At 44.3% G+C, this 18,811-nt stretch overlaps 1 protein-coding gene across 1 annotated transcript in view; it reads right to left on the bottom strand.

Annotated features, from left to right (window-relative positions):
• SLC34A1 (solute carrier family 34 member 1) overlaps positions 1-18,811 on the bottom strand; it is a gene marked incomplete at both ends in the record, with an annotated part of 28,427 nt that overhangs the window by 7,243 nt on the left and 2,373 nt on the right. Inside the window, 5 exons of the mRNA XM_083351097.1 lie at positions 357-552; positions 955-1,078; positions 6,438-6,581; positions 8,081-8,209; positions 15,809-15,988. Coding sequence (XP_083207223.1) covers positions 357-552; positions 955-1,078; positions 6,438-6,581; positions 8,081-8,209; positions 15,809-15,988 — 773 coding nt within the window. The remainder of the gene's footprint in view (positions 1-356; positions 553-954; positions 1,079-6,437; positions 6,582-8,080; positions 8,210-15,808; positions 15,989-18,811) is intronic.

Here is an 18,811-nt window from a genome sequence, read left to right as displayed (position 1 = left end):
TCCCCTTGTTGGAAGCTAGCTGGGAAGGTTGCAAATGGCCATCCTTTGGCCCCAGGATCCTGCAGTCGTTGTAAATACACGTGTTGGTTGCCAAGTGCTTGAATTTTGATCATGTGATCAGGGGGATTCTGTGCGAGGACTGGTTGTAAGTCGCTTTTTTCAGTGTTGTTGTAACTTCGAACTGTCATTAAAGAAATGGTTACAAATTGAGGACCGCTTGAACAGAAAACAGAAGGAGCTCCCAGGAGAAAGACCAAGAAGGCGCAGTTGTGTTTAGATTAGCCTTTCCCAACCTGGTACCTCCAGATCTTCAGTGTCATAATCCTGTAGCTGGCATAGCACAAACACACACACACCTGGACAATAAGGCCAGTGAAGGGCTCCGTGATTACTTTCAGGAGCTCTGGAGCATCCCGTCCACTATGCAGGTTGAGAGTTGCCACGGAAACTTTGGTGATGTGGTGCAGATAGCCACTGGCCACTTCCAGAGGCAGCAGAATCAATACGGACAACCAGTTGAAGCAGTCATGCACGGTGGCCCCTGCAAACGCCCTGTTAGACAATGAAGAGAAGCTTTTGCTGTTGTGAAATATCAGAGTTGTGGCATGGAGTATATGGATGGGTCCTACCCGAGCATCCATCCAAATCACCTGTATTGCAGAAGTGTCTCTGAGACCCACTTCTGCCTATTTGTTGTGTTTACCTGAATTACCAATTATTCCTGGCTTAACACATACCTGTTCTTCATTACTCCTGTCTTAGGTTTGTAGCCCCAGCACCCCCACAACCTACTGGCATCCTCCTGTAGTTGATGAACACTTTCTTCTTCTGCCAATTTGCTCCTGTCTTCATCCAATTCTGCCAGCCACATAACTGGCCTTCTTTCCAGGGCAGAAACTGGCTACATTCTTGGTCTCCATCTTCCCCCCACCCACCCACCCACCCCACACACACACTAATACTTGCCTCTTAAATTCATTTCTGTCGCCAGCTTGCATAAGTGCCACAATGGTGTTGGTGACTGAGGTCCCTATATTGGAGCCCATGATGATGGGGATGGCTGAACCTACCTCCAGCACTAGAGAGCAAAGGGCAAAGAGCACCTGGTGAGAACTCTGGCTTGAAGATGCCATAGATGGTATCCTAAACAGAATGAGAGTTTGGGCGCACGTTTCCTCCTGGGCAGACTCTTCCTTTCCGGTCCTATGTATATCTCCAGCAGACATGCTGATATATTGATCCCCCACAATTGCAATTACATTCAAAGCCTTTTCATAATTATCAGGCCTTGCATCTCATTATCAATGGAAATGTTGTGTATGTAAATAGTTAGCAATAAGCCATAGAAGATATTGCAAACACTGTGCAGCTTTGCAAGGTTTAAAGCGGGAAAATAAGGTGCAATCATTGGACGCCACAACCAAGGAGCGGGAAAACAGACAGTTTGTATTGGTTACAGTTCAAACGCTTTCTCTATAAAAGGGTTGCAACATTTGACATTTGACAGTTGACTTTGTGTATTCAATAAACTCGTTCAGTGTTAACCACTCTGAGTCCTCGTCAATTCGAACCAAACAACTGGCGACGAGGGTGGGATCGACAGAAGACCAGAGATTAGGAAGAATTGTCGTGAAGGCGGCAAAGTCTGAGCGAGTCACAGTCAACCGAGCGGCCGCGGCAGAATAGGAAAAAAATTCTCCGAATGGCGCAAATCGGGTCATTGAAGGAATTTGACCCTAACTTCCCCGAAGATTGGGAAGAATATATTGGTCAGGTCGAAGGATTCCTGTTAGTGAACGGAATCACCGACGACCGAAAAAAAGCGGCGGCACTTTTGACAATTTGCGGCACACCGGTCTACAGAGTCGCTGTCGGGCTGTGCCAGCCACAACCAGTCTCCAGCGTGCCCTATGCCGACCTCCTTGCAAAACTAAAGGTGCACTTTACTCCCCGAAGGTCCGAACTTTTTTGGCGGCGCATCTTCGAGAAGAGAAATCAGAGACCGGGGGAATCCATACAGAAATTCGTCGCTGCCGTTAGGGAAGCCGCAGTTCGTTGCAAATACGATAATTTAGAAATTAGGATTCGGGACAGAGTTGTGCTAGGCTTACGCGATGAACAATTACAAAACAGAATAATCGCCAAACCTACTGGCGATTTACAGGAAGTGCTCGACGAACTCCTAACGTATGAGTCTACCGGGTATCGCGACCCCCCCCGCAGTAGCATGGCGACAGCACCTGAAATTAACCAAGAGGGCTATGTGGACTGCGGGGAGGTGGATCAGCAGTGGGAGGAAGAGATCGCCGAAGTCTCCAGGCGATTTGGGAAGATGGCACCCAGACAACTTAGAAGCGAAGGGCCCGAACCCGGCCGCCGGCAACAACCCGCAACACCGCAGAGACCACCGACCGGGGCACAACGACCGTGGCGGGACACCGCAACCAGACCGCGCGACAACGACACCCAGAACCGATGCGGCAGCTGTGGCGGCAACCATCCCCGCGCTTCCTGCCGATTCCGCACCGCCAAGTGCAGGGCTTGTGGCAAGACCGGCCACATCCAGGCCATCTGCAGAAACCGCGTCCGGGACTCCCGTCTGAATGAAGTCGATGTGTGGCCAGAGGGTAAGGTAACCCCCAATGCTAGTGGCAAGGAGACCCCTAGATCCCGGGCGAAATTTTCAAACCCAGGGGAGGTGGCCCGAGTCAATCGGAAAAGGCAGGGAAGGGGGCACAATTTTCCGGACGGAAAATTAAAAATCACAGTCCTTCTGCAAGGGGTTCCTTGCAGAATGGAAATCGACTCTGGGGCTTCAGTGTCGATAATTTCCACTGAAACCCTGAAAAAAATTGAACAACTAAGTGGAAAAAGAATTCCACTTAGCCCAACAAATATTCAATTAACGGACTTCCAAAAAAGTCCAATAATCGTAAAGGGAAAGACCAGCCTTAGAGTTAATTTTAAGGGATTTAAGGGGGTCTTAGATGTGGTAGTTACGGAGGGGAATAGGACTAGCTTAATAGGGCTTAATTGGTTTCCTGCCCTGGGAATTTGGATAGGGGGAATAAATTCTGTGATTAAAAATAAGACCCTCGAATCCGTCTGCAAAGAATTTGCAGACGTATTCGATGGATCTCTAGGCAAGTACAAAGGGCCCCCCATTAATTTTAACCTAGACCCCTCAGTAAATCCAATCAGGCTAAAGGCCCGGAGGGTACCTTTTGCCTTAAAAGAAAAAATCGAGGCCGAGCTCGACCGGCTTGTAGGCCTCGGAGTTTTAGAACCCGTTGAGGGCGGTTTATGGGAGACGCCGATCGTCACACCCCTCAAACCCAATGGGGATGTGAGGATCTGCGCCGACTATAAAGCGACCCTCAACATTGGAATGAAAAAGCATGCTTACCCGGTCCCGACGGTGAAGCAGGTCCTCGCCACGATCCAGGACGCCGCCATCTTCGCCAAGCTCGACTTGGCGCATGCGTACTTACAGTTGACTGTTTCCAAAGAGGCTGCAGAGGCGCAAACAATTGTTACCCACAAGGGGGCGTTCCGAGTCCACAGACTGCAATTTGGGATTGCAGCTGCTCCAGGCATCTTCCAAGAAGTGATGGAGAGGACCTTAAAGGGCATACCTGGAGTATGCCCTTACTTTGATGATGTCCTAATAGCTGGAAAAGATGAAGGAATGTTAGTAGAGCGGCTGGAACAGGTACTGGGTAGATTTAGAAAGGCTGGATTAAAATTAAAAAAGGAAAAATGTAGCATAGGGGTTAAATCCACTGATTTTTTGGGGTTCAGGATTGACAAAAGCGGGGTCCACCCTACCCCTGAAAAAATTAAAGCAATAAAAGGGGCTCCTGAACCAAGGAACAAGGCTGAGCTACAGGCCTTCCTAGGCTTGGTAAATTTTTATCACACTTTTGTGCCACATAAGGCTGCCATTGCAGAACCACTGCACAGGCTTTTAGATAAGAAGACCCCTTGGCATTGGCAAGACAAGCACAAAGTGAGTTTCCAGACCTTAAAAGATATCCTTTCCAGTAGCTCAACTGTAACCCACTTTATAGAAAATAGACCAATCTACCTGGCGTGCGATGCTTCGCCTTATGGCGTCGGGGCAGTAATCAGCCATTTAGACACCCAGGGAATGCAAAGACCCATTGCTTACTACTCCCGCACACTAACCAAGGCAGAGCGGAACTATGCTCAAATTGACCGGGAAGCTTTAGCCATAGTGGCAGGAGTTAAAAAGTTCCACGACTACCTGTATGGCAGGAACTTTACAATCCTGACAGACCACAAACCCCTGCTGGGACTGTTTACCACAGATAAACAGACTCCCCAAATTATGTCTCCCAGGATGCTGAGATGGTCCATTTTCCTCTCAGCATATTCATTTTCCCTCCAATACCGACCAGGTAAAGACATGGGTCATGCAGACGCTCTTAGCAGATTGCCCCTTAGCACAACAGAGGAGGACCCTGCCCCAGTGGGACAAGTAATGTCCCTACAAGATATTCCTGATCTGCCCCTAACTGCTAAAGACATAGCGGAGGCAACCAATAAGGACCCCATCTTAAGGAGAGTAATGGCCTGGGTCATGAGCGGTTGGCCCAACGCCAACCCAGACGTAAAATACAGTCCATTTTTCCGAAGGAAGGATGAACTATCAGTTCATATGGGTTGCTTACTTTGGGGAACTCGTGTAGTAATCCCAGGAATCCACAAATCAGCTATTCTATTTGAATTGCATGAAGGACACCCTGGAATAGTAAGGATGAAGGCCTTAGCTAGGAGTCACTTGTGGTGGCCAGGATTGGACCAAGACATTGAGGAATGCGTTGCCAATTGCCATCTGTGCCAACGTTCCAGGCCTGAACAACAACACATCCGCACACATAAATGGGAGTTAGCTAGGAATCCTTGGTCCAGGATTCATATTGACTTCGCTGGACCTTTCCAGGGGTTAACGTTCCTTGTAGTGGTCGACAGCTACTCTAGATGGCTAGAAGTAGTACCGGTCAGTTCAGTAACGGCAGGCAGAACAATACAGGCATTAAGGGGCCTCTTTGCCACTCATGGGTTGCCGGATTTAATAGTGTCTGATAACGGGCCACAATTCACATCTATTGAATTTCAGGATTTCCTCAAGGCCAACTCGATTAAGCATAAGACTTCTGCACCCTTCCACCCCTCCACCAACGGATTGGCTGAAAGGAACGTGAGGACCACGAAGGACGCGCTTAAAAGAATTATTCGAGGTGACTGGCATCAGAGACTAGCTGAGTTCTTGTTGGCCCAACACACAACCCCTTGTTCGGCTACAGGGAAAAGTCCAGCTGAAATGAGGTGGGGAAGAAAAATCTTGACCAAGTTGGACAGACTACACCCCGACCGACTCCAACCAAACATTGAATTTGACATTCCTAACAGAACATTTGAAGTGGGGGACTTGATTTGGGCCAGGAACTACGCCCAAGGGGATAAGTGGATTCCTGGGGTGGTAACTGAAATCTTAGGTCCCTTATCATACATCATTGAGGGGGAAGGGAATAGGGTCTGTAAAAGACACATAGACCAGCTGAGGAAAAGATCTAGTGGGTGTGTGCCAGCTGAGGGGGACCAAAGCTCAGTTAGGGCAAACAGTACAGATAACATTAGGCCTGAAAGTGGTGTAGTGGCGGGGCAAGATGACATATTTCCAGATGCCCATCAACAACAATTCAGTCCAATTGATTGGGAAATACCCCTGCGAAGTAGGCCAGTGACAACTGAATCCCAAACACAACCTAATACACAAGGCAGTACATCTGAAGCCAGTAACCCTGAGCCCAGGTCCAGTAGTAACCAGCATAGTAACCAGCAGCCAAGCAGTCAACCAGGAAAAGGGGCCCCTAGCAGCCAAAGTAACAGATACCCTTCTAGAATACATAGGCCACCAAAATACCTAAAGGACTTTGTAAAGAAATGACACCAACTGGGGGGTAAGGGGTGTTGTGTATGTAAATAGTTAGCAATAAGCCATAGAAGATATTGCAAACACTGTGCAGCTTTGCAAGGTTTAAAGCGGGAAAATAAGGTGCAATCATTGGACGCCACAACCAAGGAGCGGGAAAACAGACAGTTTGTATTGGTTACAGTTCAAACGCTTTCTCTATAAAAGGGTTGCAACATTTGACATTTGACAGTTGACTTTGTGTATTCAATAAACTCGTTCAGTGTTAACCACTCTGAGTCCTCGTCAATTCGAACCAAACAGGAAATATTACTGGAATAGAAAACATGGAACCTCTGACAACCAGGTACAATTCGAGGACTGTCTGATCGGGAGTATTGGGAGTTTTAGTTCAATGACATCTGGAAGTCTCTCTCTCTCACACACACACACACATATCTTCTCTTTAGTCTGATTTTAGTTCATCAATGTTACTCACATCCTGAGGAAACCATGCTCACAATGATGGAGGTGGAGGTGCTGGAACTCTGTACAAGGACAGTAACAAGGACTCCTACCACGAGCCCTGCCACTGGGTTGGAGAGGATAGCATTGTCCTTGAAAATATCTCCAGCTACTTTACCTGAAAAAAAAACAACACCCAGAGAGTAGCAAAGCAGATCTGAACATAGGGCATCAAGTTTCTAGTCCAGCTTGCTCCTAACGCAAGTTTTAGTTAGAATCTGTTAATTAGTCGCTGAACATATAGCTTAAGCATTATTTCCCCAGTTAAAAGATTCCAGTTTAGAACGAGCTCTTTCTGGAAATGGGATGGGGGGGAAATACAGGAAGTATTTAAGTCCCAACAATAGTATGTGTTAGTTCCACCTAAGGCACTGCTCTATGGGCAATCATTAAGTCCCAATAATAAATAAAGTCTACACATAAAATCATTCTCTTAGTCTGGATGCTAAAATGAAGAAAACATGAAGTCAGCTTTTCTGTATAAGAATTGTGAGTAATAATAATAATAATAATAATAATAATAATAATAATAATAATAATAATAATAATAATAATAATATAAAGTTGGAAGGGACCTTGGAGGTCATCTAGTCCAACCCCCTGCTCAGGCAGGAAACCCTATACCATAAGCAAACCCAGATTCTTATTTGTATTAGTTCTATTGTGTTTAATTGAAATTCTGGTTAAAAAAGAGATTCTGAAAGTTTGACGAGAGGAGAAGAGAAAGAGAAGACACATCAGTAAAATATGGTAGAATTATTGCAATATACTGTAGTTGACATGTGATAGAGCTAAACCAATGAGGATTGCCTCAAAGTGCTTGCTAATCAGAAGTGACATTTTCCTTTGGTGAACAAAATTTACCCTTTTGGAAAAGAGATTATGGACTTCTCATTAGGTATGGAAAAACATCTGGAGGGAAGGGAAGTGGGGCAGTCTCGAGAATCTCTACTAAAATTATGGAAATTCAACTTTACGCACACCAGCTTTCTGCCCTAATAAACTTACTGACCCCTGGGACAATTGATGTGGAAATAATTAACTAAGGTATCTTCTGCACTTTGATCTTCTTCTTCTTTTGTCCAAAAGACTTATTTTGCATGATAACATGTGTCCTACTCACACTCCCAGGGCTTTCCACCATTCCTTCTACTCTCAGTTCAGCCCTGTTCCTCTTCTGACCCGGATCTGAACTACAACAGCACCTTCCCTGACTGGCTGGTTTCCAGAATGGAGGGCACTATGCTAAGGTTCTAGACTGTAGATGGACTTAAATAACAAAGGCTTTCCTATCACCTTGTTGTTCCCTAAATAAATCTTGTCTTTATCTTCTTTTACCCAAGGACACTTCCTTACAACAGTTACACTCCTCCTAACTTCTGTCTTTCTCACTCCATGCATTTTTCCCCCTAATACAACAAAGTTGTCCAGGGATGTTCCAGTGTTGTTCTTAGCCTCTTTCCTCAGAGCCCAACTCCAACCCCACCCACGCCAGCAGCAGAGAGACAGACAGGAGGTGGAACCCCTCACAGAAGGACATGTAGCCCTTTCATCATTAGGGAGGAAGGGCTGGAGGGTGGGTGAAGAGGAGGCAGGCAAGTATCAGGGTGACCTCACCTCCTGCCAGCTGGAAAGCAGAGCTCAGCACGTCAAGAGAGCAGACAAACAGGTATAAAAAGGCAAACATCAAGGGGACCTTGAGAAAGGAAATGAGGATGGATCTGGTTCTTGCACATTTACCAAGGGCTGCAAAGGAAGAACAGAGATTAAATCCAGTCACGCAGTAGATTCATTTCAACTCTCGTCGCCCACAGACTATCCAGCTGTAACCTGCTGGTGCTCCATTTTGGTTTTTCCCCCACAACGCTAAGTTTTCCATGTAGTTGTTGCTCACCGGGAAAGTTTATGCAAGAGCTCCAGAAGGGGCCAAGCTTTTTAAATCAGTTACAATTAAGTTTCATCATAACAAATACATAACAACTACAAAAAGATATAAAAGTGATTGTACCTCAAAAACAGGAAAAGAACTTAGATAAATCACAGGGACTAGATAAAAGAAGAAAAAGAAACTAAGGGGGAAAAAAGATCTGTGTAGTATTAGTATAGTCAGCTACATTTTATAACTAAATCTAGGCCACATAGAAACGTATTGCCCAGTCATCACATTTTTAGAACATGCTGACATTTCAAAAATTGACAATGAACATACAGTATATCGTGAATCTATTCCTGAATTTCGGGAGAAGAGGTTTCTCTACATTTACCTAAACTTAAAGTCTTTCTTGAGTCCCAGTATTACCAACACATTGATAACTCCATATTTAATTTCTTCAAGTGGTGTCTGTGATCCACCCTTAATTGTAGAGGATTGTTCTGTACCAGCCTGCTACCGGCCCTGCAGAAAAGGCAGGGACAACCCCTTTTACAAGAAGGCAAGAGGCTGGAATTACGCCTGCCAAATTTATTGTTACAAAAACAAATAGAACAAGACACGAACCAAGAAACAGGAGCTTTTCAAGCGGTTGCCTTCAGCAAACCAGCCCTCCCACGCATTCCCCCTTAAATACAGTTCAGGGCGTGGCTTCTCTCTGCCTCCTTCCGAGGAGCCCCATTGCCTTCCTCTGTTTACTCCTGATTGACTGCCTCCTGCGTCGGGCGTCCTTGAACAGGGCCAGCTGCGCGTCATCTTCATCCACGCTGTCAGGCTAACACAGCTGGGTCTGCGTCGTGACCAGGTGAGAGGGGCCTCAAGCTGTCCAACCCCCTCAGCAAGCTCTTCAACACCCCCCCTCCTCCTCCTCTGAGTCGTCCGACCCAACTGCCGAACCCACAGGCTGACCCTGAATCACAACAAGGATATGACAACCTGGTTGTGGTGCACACATTAAACCACGCCTAAAGCAGCTGCTAATTAGCTACCAAGCCAGCCTCAAGATTTTGCTTTCAGTGATCAGACCCTAGCAATTTTGGATCAGGATATGGAAGAAACCCCCTTTGCTGTTACAGAGCTGGTAAATCATAATGTAGGATGAATGGTTTGATTTTGTTTTCTTGCCCTCGCCTCCAACTCCCTTTTTACTGAAAGCGGATTATTTAAATATTGTTTTAATGTGTACAGGTTTCATTTTTTATTACTTCCACTGTTTTTTGTGCTTTGAAGTGTGATTGCTTGGAAAGACTATATGATTATTTTAAATACAACAATTTACAAAAGGATTAGGAAACTTATGTTCCTGAGACACGGGAAGTACAGTTCAACTTTCACAACTGGCCATGTGGTCGTGCTACTAGGAGCTGAATCTGAAAGGCCCCTGATTTCCACATCCCCAAATTCCAAACCCTGAGAGGAAACATGGAATTGCTTTGGAGACTTTGCTTTCGGTCTCAAAATGGCCCCTGACTCTGCTTGCACTCAGGGTAAAAAGAAACTTTTTGGGGATGTGGAAAAGAGGTATCCATCCATCCATCCGTCCAACCGCCTGGCATTTCAATCCCTAAACAAACCTAACAATTGTGACTCTTGCTTGAGTTGCTTAGTAACAGAAAAGAACGTGCCAGTCCTTTTTCTATAAATGGCAAAGACTTTGCAACGTAGAAGGAGCCTGAAGTGGGAACAGCACTCCCACAGTCAGAAGAGGTGATTGAGAAGGAAGCTGCAGAGCTACACTTAAACAATGACACTGTTGAAGACCAACATACAAATTTTGCACGCCAGAGTTTTTGAACAAAGGTGGAAGGACCCTTCCAATGTTCTCTTTGTACACTGTGAATTATCACTTGGAAACACATAGTATGTACTGTGGTGGTGATGGTGGTTATACAACCTTAATGATTTAGTTCTGACACATACAGAGTCATTACCAATTCATGACCAAGTTGCAGGGATTTTTTATTGCACAAAAATTACTCAAGTACTCTGACCATTGCTTTTGCAGTATTTCAGATTCTGAGTTTGACCATGAGTAATAGGATGTATGATGGATCAATATTCAGGGTAGGAGATGAAGTTAAGATAGAGAAATTGATGGATTCCTTGCTAGCAGAGAAACATTTACCATTTGCTCTCCCTAATACAGGGCGGGGCAGGGGTAGGTATGACTAGTATTAAGAAATGACTAGTAGTTTATCCACCTCTCAAAAGTTAATTCATTAGATAGGGAGGGGTGTTCTGCTCCTGCTGCACCTAGAAACTCCTGCCCATTCCGTGGATCTCCTACAGGGGTCAGGTGACTGACAGAGTTTTGTAAATCCTGCTTCACTAGTTACCTTCTGCCACCCATGAATCAGGCATTGGAGGTGACCTGTGCAAGGAGGAGAAAAGTACTTTTACTGCTTAGCAATCTGCCTGTCAGTCAAAGGTTTCTTTTTATATATGTGATGATCCATGTGGAAATAAGTCGCGATGGACAGGCAAATCACTCAGTGGGGCAGTCGAGGCTATCTGCAGCACACACAGCCTGCAGAGCAACTGGGCAGATCCTACTAGGCAGACCCCAATCATCACCTAATAGGAAGATTGTGCTGGAAGAAGATGCAAACCGCCACCTTCACACTAGATCAGTAAAATCCAACATTAGGTGGCCTTGGCTACCGAAGATGAGAAGAAAGCGGCAGCAGGAGGATGTGATCTTATATGACGATTAAAGGAGCCCCTTTGATCTGAAGTTAGGAGACGTGTGGGTGTGTCCATAACACCCCAAGCAGAGCTTTTGAGTCTGAAGCTGACCTAGAAGGCTGGACAGGTCTCCAAATAAACTGGTAATTGCCAGCATCTTGAAGTGGGCTGAAACTAGCTACCACATGCAACATAGTGCATTTTTCATTCTTGGTTTGTGGGCCTCTGGGCTTCAGTTTGATGCTTAAAATTGATTCATAGTATGATCTTTCTCTTCCTCTCCAGTAAATATCTCCTTAGTTTGAGAACCAGCTGGTCCCTTTTAGGGATGTCCAATTTTCCTATACATGAGAAAGGAAAAGAAGCCTCGCCTCACTGGGAGCTACGCTCATTTTGATTTTCTGTGAGAGATGGCAGGATGACATGACAAAAGGAAGTATGTTTAACTCAGGGGTGTCAAACTCAATTTCATTGAGGGCCGCATCAGCATTGCGGTTGCCCTCAAGGGGCCGGGTGGGTATGGCCAGGGTGGGTGTGGCCTACTGGGTGGGTGTGGCTAGAGTGCATATGGCCTACTGGGTGGGCATGGCCAGCTCTACAACGTTCGCATCAAGGGTGCCTATGGGGGCCTAGGCAGGAGTGGGACAGATCTGAGGGTCTCTGGCAGAAGGAGGGTCTCTGGGCAAGGCAGTGGGGGCCGTTCCCTCACTGTTTCCAGGATGGCTTTGCGGGCCACATGAAACCACTTTGCGGGCCGGATCCGGGCCCCAGGCCTTGTGTTTGACATGTTTGGTTTAACTTATTCTGTGTTCTGAGGAAGACAGTCTGTAATCCATGGTCATCAAAAGTACTCAATTTAGGCATTCTTAACTAATATACATAAAGCTTGCTTTCTTTCAAACATTTTTCACTCCATACTGTCTAGGTCGGGGTAGGCAACCTCGGCTCTTTTATGACTCATGGACTTCAACTCCCAGAATTCCTGAGCCAGCTATGCTGACTCAGGAATTCTGGGAGTTGAAGTCCATGAGTCATAAAAGAGCCGAGGTTGCCTACCCATGGTCTAGGTCCAGGATTTTACCTATTTATTTATTATATCTATATGTCACCCATCTCACTATGCAAAGCTACTCTGGGAGAAATATCAATTTAATATAGATAGTATTAATAAGAATTACCATCCAACCTATTTTCAGGGAATCAGATTGCTATGTTTGATTCTTATATGCAACCTGGATCAATTTAGTTACTTGGTTTGGTAACTTGGTTTGGTATTTTGCAGAGTTAGATCATCTCCACATGGGCTAGCTTCTTGACATCTCCTACAGTTTATTGGACCTTTTTCACAGCTGTATCTGTTCTCCTAGTGATGAACTCAACTCAGGATACATTAGTGTCCAACCCCTACTGCTTATTAAGCAACAAATGACATTTTCCCTGCCTCCCAGTCTAGAGGTTCCTGCTTGCCTCCTCTGTTCAGACATCTGTGCCTTCTGTTGTTAAGAAGATGCATTACATTCCCTTGCAACATGAGGGCCATGGGACACAATTAGAATCATAGAGTACATGATGGAACAATAGTGTTGAAAATCCCCATTTAGCTCATGGAGTCCAAAGGCCACTCAGTGCAAGAACCTAAATGAAAGAATTCCAGATAGTCCAGTTTCTGCTAAAAGACAAGACAAGACAAGGCATCCGATGAAGGAGAAGCCATCTCTCCGCTGGGCCATTGGTTCCACTGATCTTACTGGTAGGATTTTTTTTCTCACTTTCAATCAAAATCTTGCTTTCATGTTGTTTAAAACCATTATTTGCCATAGTATGGAACAAAAAAAAATAACAGCATCTTCTGTGGGACATTCCGTCAGGTATATGAAGTAAAACACATGCTTTGAATTTAGAAGTTCACCTCAGCCTGCAATTCCAGATAGGGCTGGGCTGAAAAAATCTCCTGCTCAGAAGTCAAACCATCAATATTGGCCTGGTGGACCAATAGTATCAGACTGCTTCCACTGTTCCCACCAGCCAGTCAAAACTTTCATCTTGGTTTAGTCTCTTGTTGGCACAAAAACCTTGGACAGCTTGGGACAGCTTCTTCACAGCTTCCAAGAGATGGATACTTAGCCATTCAGCCTCTGACATTTTACAGCTCTGTCTTTTCTAACCATTTGGCACTGATTTAAAATGTTTTAATTGGCATATTTCTTTTGGGAAGGAAACAAACTGATATGGTCATACTTTGGGGCACAATTGACTGTAATATATACAGGGAAGATGAGGTTTCTGCCCTTGGCTGCAAATGTCTTTGCCTTGGCTGCTTGTTCTTGTGCTTTTCAATGACAAATAAAGCCATGATGCTGAGCTTGCAAAGTGCTGTTGGTTTAAAACCACTGTGTCAACTTAAGGAGAGCTGGTGTGATCCAAAGGAATCAGTAGGGAGAGCTGTGGATAACAGGGTGGTAAGCATTTTCTTCTGCTGCAACTGTGGATCATTAAAAACACAGTGACAGGGGCAGGAGGAAGCTGTCAAATGGCAGCTCCATGGAGGAAAAAAGATTTGATTGGCATGTTTTTTATTGTTACCAAGCAACAGTACCAAAATAGCTAAAGTAATTCTACCACAAATAGAAAGCTGATTTGTAGCAAACACCATCGCAAGGCACAATCTATCTTGGAAACATTGGTAAATAGTATCTGATCTTTTTTAAAAAGTATTTTTGTCTGTTGCTTGAATCTTTGTCCATAAAAACTGATTCCATATTAGAGTTTTTTCACATTGCTGAGATCAGCTTTTCTGCCATTTGCTGGACAGAAGATTAATATGGAAGTATCTTCCATGCACATAAAATCTCTCTATTAATGAGCAATAATTGTTTTTATGGCCATGGTCCTCTTAATAAGTCTCTCTCTCTCTCTCTCTCTCTCTCTCTCTCTCTCTCTCTCTCTCTCTCTCTCTCTCTCTGTGTGTGTGTGTGTGTACAGATCCTGTTATGCAAAAGATTTCCACGATTGTTAAAAGATTTTCTCATTTCCAGTTAATCCTATTTTATTTCTTCCTGATTAACACAAGTGTATTCCTTAAATAGTTTCTTCTCATTGCCCAAAGTCAGTGAATATTTTGTCTTGTCTTTCAGAAATGGTCCTTCCTTCCCTCCTTCCTTCCTTCCTTCCTTCCTTCCTTCCTTCTTCCCTCCCTCCCTCCCTTCCTTCCTTCCTCTTAAGGGACCTGTTAACATTTGTCTATATATGTACACTTGTCCTCGACTTACACAAATAGCTTCTAAGTATTTTTTTAAAATAACAATGTCATAAGGGAGACTAATTCGTTTCTAATCACTAACCATGTCATAGACCAGTATTTAACAGGAACACTTGATGTTAACAATCACAAGTATACTGCATACAACATTCTCGACCATTAGACATAAATGATTCAAGCACCAAATCATTTCTGTTGGAGTCCTGACATGCAGAACATTCCTCATACTGTAAAAATGTTAGCTTAATGAAAAGTAATTTGGATCCAAGCCAATGCATGAACAACAGTGCAATATCAGTAAACTTTACTTAAAAATTTGGATCTTAAAATATTGGGAAAATCCCTGAATTTAGACTTCTTCCCTGACACTTCGCCACACACCACACTCCCACTTTCTGTGATTATGGTGTGAAATGAAATAATTTTTGATCTAGCTATTCTCTGGGAAAGCCTGTGAAAGTTACAGATCTGATTTCCCATTGTGATTTGTCTTGAATAAAATGACTCCATGCTTTTACAATAGTTGCCACTCTAGAGAAGAGAACCATTTTACAACTTTTTCTTGCCAAAATTTCTTAAGTTTGTTTCATGACAAAGATCTAGAGATGAAAAGCAAATTTATGTTGGGGCTGGCTGTTCACATCATGCAAATTCTAGCCAGCCAGCAAGTGAAGAAAAGAGTTAACATTTTTGGTATCTACTTGCTGCTGTCCAGTGATCATCTATTTACAGTGCAGAGCTGATAGCCCTAAGCATTGGAGATTTAATCCATATTTGCAGTGCCAGGTTGCCATTTTATGACCACAGATCACCATCCATTTGATCTGTTTGGTAGGTGGTATGAAATTGCTCTACCTCAAGTGATAGGAAAAATAATGAAATGGTGCATCCTTCTAGTTGTTAAAAGAAAGAGCACACACACAGATTCTGTAAAATCCTTCCACAGAATTATTAACATTCTGACAAGCATCAGAAGCCATCTTAGTTCTGAAATTCAGAATGATCCTGTTTGATATTTAACCTTATCTTGCCGCCTTGTCTGGCTTTAAAAGTGCTGCAATTTGGATTTCTTCAGTTTGATTTTAATCTGAAGTTTTTTAATCGTTTTTTAAATTGAGGAGAGGAGAGGAGAGGAGAGGAATAGATGTGATTGAATGCAAAGGATGAAAAGAAATATTTTGAAGAAGGGCCATATAGAATGGCAGGACCCAGGTCATTTTGGCTGTTCTTGAAAGCCTAAGTAGGACTGGTCCTGGCTAGTATCAGCAAGAAATACTTAGCTTGTAAAGATACTGGAAAGTAATGCCAGAAGAAAGAAATGAAAATACAACTTGCCAATAGTTCTGCATATACATGTCCTTGAAGTCACCGGAGCCAAACCTGACTTGAAAGTGACATGATGTTACAAAGAAACGAGAGGTCTGGCACACTTGCTTGTTTACAGCTATACCCCTAGCTTCATTTCCCTTACCTGGTTTCTCTACTTCATCCCAACAGGAGTAGGGGTTCCACATCCTGGAAAAATCAATGTTGGTTTCGTGGCTCTCCATGCTTTCTGCCAGCCTCCCGGAGGAGCCAGGGGGGAAGTGCTCAAGGTTAGAACTGACAGTGGGGAACAAATATTCTCTAGTTTTCGGATTCATCTGTGAAACTATGGAGAAAGAAATGTTTATTAAAGAAACTGCATCTCACAAATGATAGGATCTTCTGCTTCCTGTGTCATTTGTGAGATTATCTAGGCCTAGGGCACTCTTCAAAAAAAAGAAAAGAAAAGAGAAGAGAAAAGAAAAGAGAAAAGAAAAGAGAAAAGAGAAAAGAAAAGAAAAAGAGGCAAAATTAGCCTACTCTGCCATCCCATGAAGAGCCGGTACCAGCTCCTGCTGGAACTTTTGCAGTAACTGAACCTCTGAAGCAGATAGCTTTAGCTGTGTGGGTTACGAAGTAGTTGTACAGAAGACCCCAAGAACTTCTACAGTACTCTGTAAATAGGATCTTCTGTCTATAGAGAAAGCACTTCACTTTTTTAAGGACAACCTCTCCCCCCCCCCCAAAAAAAACATGGGAGTTTCATTGAACAGAAAAAATACCCAGCTGGTCCAAGAAGACATGGAAAGGCATGAAGAAAGTGAAGTGAAGGAAAGGACAGAACTTCAGCTGCAGAGCTTAGAGGTTAAACAAGACTCTTGGGCTGAGTACCTGGGACGCGACGGCTGACAGAAAAGGGTGGTGGTGCCTGCAAGAGTCTTCCTCCTCCTGTGGATTGACAGCATTGCACTGGATTATCTCTCCCCTAAGGTAGCATCATAACCTGCCGGCTGAAACAGACATTGCCAACAATAAATGTGACACTTGTCCTGACATCTTGGTTTCAAGGAAATTCCAGAGGCTTCCCCTATATTCAGCAGCCAAGAAACCATATATCTTAATCATTTATCCAAGGTAATGGATTATTATTGCAGATAGATGCATATCTATTGCTTCCACCTATGTTCTTATTGCCATTGTGGCCATAACTAAACTGCAGGGGAGATTCTGTATTTGGTACTTGGTTGTTTGGAAGAGAGATTAGACAGGTGTTATGTTAGCCAAAAGATTTAGCTGGGCTGGATCTATGCCTGCCTTGATACAGGTATTTTTTTACTCTGGGTTGATTCACTACTAGGGTTAAGAGGTAAGAACCTGCCCTGAAATGGCCTGGATTCAGCTGCCCAATCCACATCTGTTGTTGCTACTCCAGGCTCTTGTCCCTAAGTGTCCCAAGATGTCAGGACAAGTGTCACATTTATCACTCCCTTACCTGCTGCAGATACTCAGGGGAAACATCACAAGGTCACAGGCTAGGTCCACAGTCCCCTTGCAGACAAAATGAGTGGAGAAACACTATGTCCTTTATACACCAGACAGGAGCAAAGTCTAAAGAGCTGTGTGTTGCTTCTTACTTCAGTTGCACAGTCCGCCGCCCCCCCCACATCCACCCCCTTCTCAGAAATTCCTTTAGTTAATTGCTAACTTCTACATCATTCACAGTTATGGAAAAAATGACCTGCTTGCCATGTTGGTAAGGTACAAGTCCAAACAGCCAATTGCAGGTCACTCAAGCTACCTTTCTAAACATGGGAGTGCTTAAGCCTCAGAAATGAGCCTAGATTTTGCTACTCAGAGAACTCGCTGGTGGGCTTTGGAGACCTAACAGTTTCCAATTAATTTTCAGTAAGATAAAGCAGTTGCAGGGAACCTTTCTTGGCCACTGGCTCATTTGAAATGATGTGATAGCATCTGTGGTGGGTTCACAAAATTGTGGTATAGAAGGCATGGCCAGTGATAAAACATCAATTTACCAGAAAGTAAAGTAGCACCTCCAAGTATAGTCTAAAGCAGGGGTATCAAACTGCCGGCCCGCAGGCCATATGCATCATGACAAAACTGTGCACAACCCATTGCCGGCAATGGAGAAAAAGCTCCGATACATCGCGCGACATCACATGACGTCATGAGTTTGACATGTCTAGTCTAAAGAATCTAGCAATAGCAATAGCACTTATATACAGCTTCACAGTGCTTTACAGCCCTTCCTAAGTGGTTTTACAGAGTCAGTATATTGCCCCCAACAATCTGGGTCCTCATTTTACAGACTTCAGAGGGATGGAAGGCTGAGTCAATCTTGAGCCGGTCAGGATCGAATTCCTGGCAGTGGAATGCAGAGTTAGCCTGCACTACTGCATTTAACCACTGTGCCATCATGGCCCCTACATGGAAGACCTTTGTAAGGCTTATAAGCAGTCCTACAATATATAGCATGCTTCCCCTCACATGACCGTCTCCCAGCTTCCCTTGCAGCACCCAAAAGAAGTTCAGAAAGGGCTGCTGTATGGCCAAACAACTTTGGTTATGCATGGCTAGTGCACAGGGGTAACTTGGCTGGCCCAGGTAGCAAACTGTCTGTCAGTCATATTCACTAGGTGGGAGTGCACATTCTATGCTGTTGCTCTGCATGGGTCTAAAAAGTAAATTATGGCAGATTATACTAATTATAATGCTATGTATAGGTTGATTGGTGGGGTCACAGTTGGAGTAGTGCATTTGTTTCTGACCAGCTTATAGTACCTGGAAATATATATAGATAAAGGTAAAGGATCCCCCGCATATGCGTGCTAGTCGTTTCCAACTCTAGGGGCCGGTGCTCATCTCCATTTCAAAGCCGAAGAGCCAGCGTTTGTCCGAGGATGTCTCCGTGGTCATGTGGCCGGCATGACTACCTTCCCACCGTAGTGGTCCCTATTTTTCTACTTGCATTTTTATGTGCTGTCGAAATGCTAGGTTGGCAGAAGCTGGGACGAGTAAAAGGCACTCACTCTGTTACGTGGCACTCGGGATTCGACCCGCCAAACTGCCGACCATCTGATCAACAAGCTCAGCATCCTAACCCATGTCCTAATCCCTGGAAATATATATAGCAGAGCTATAAAGAACGCAG

Source organism: Vipera ursinii (genome assembly GCF_947247035.1).
Source record: "Vipera ursinii genome assembly, chromosome: 2".
In the NCBI taxonomy this organism is placed as follows: domain Eukaryota; kingdom Metazoa; phylum Chordata; class Lepidosauria; order Squamata; family Viperidae; genus Vipera; species Vipera ursinii.
The sequence above is the reverse complement of the archived record's forward strand: the minus strand, read 5'-3'. Positions and strand labels throughout refer to the sequence as shown.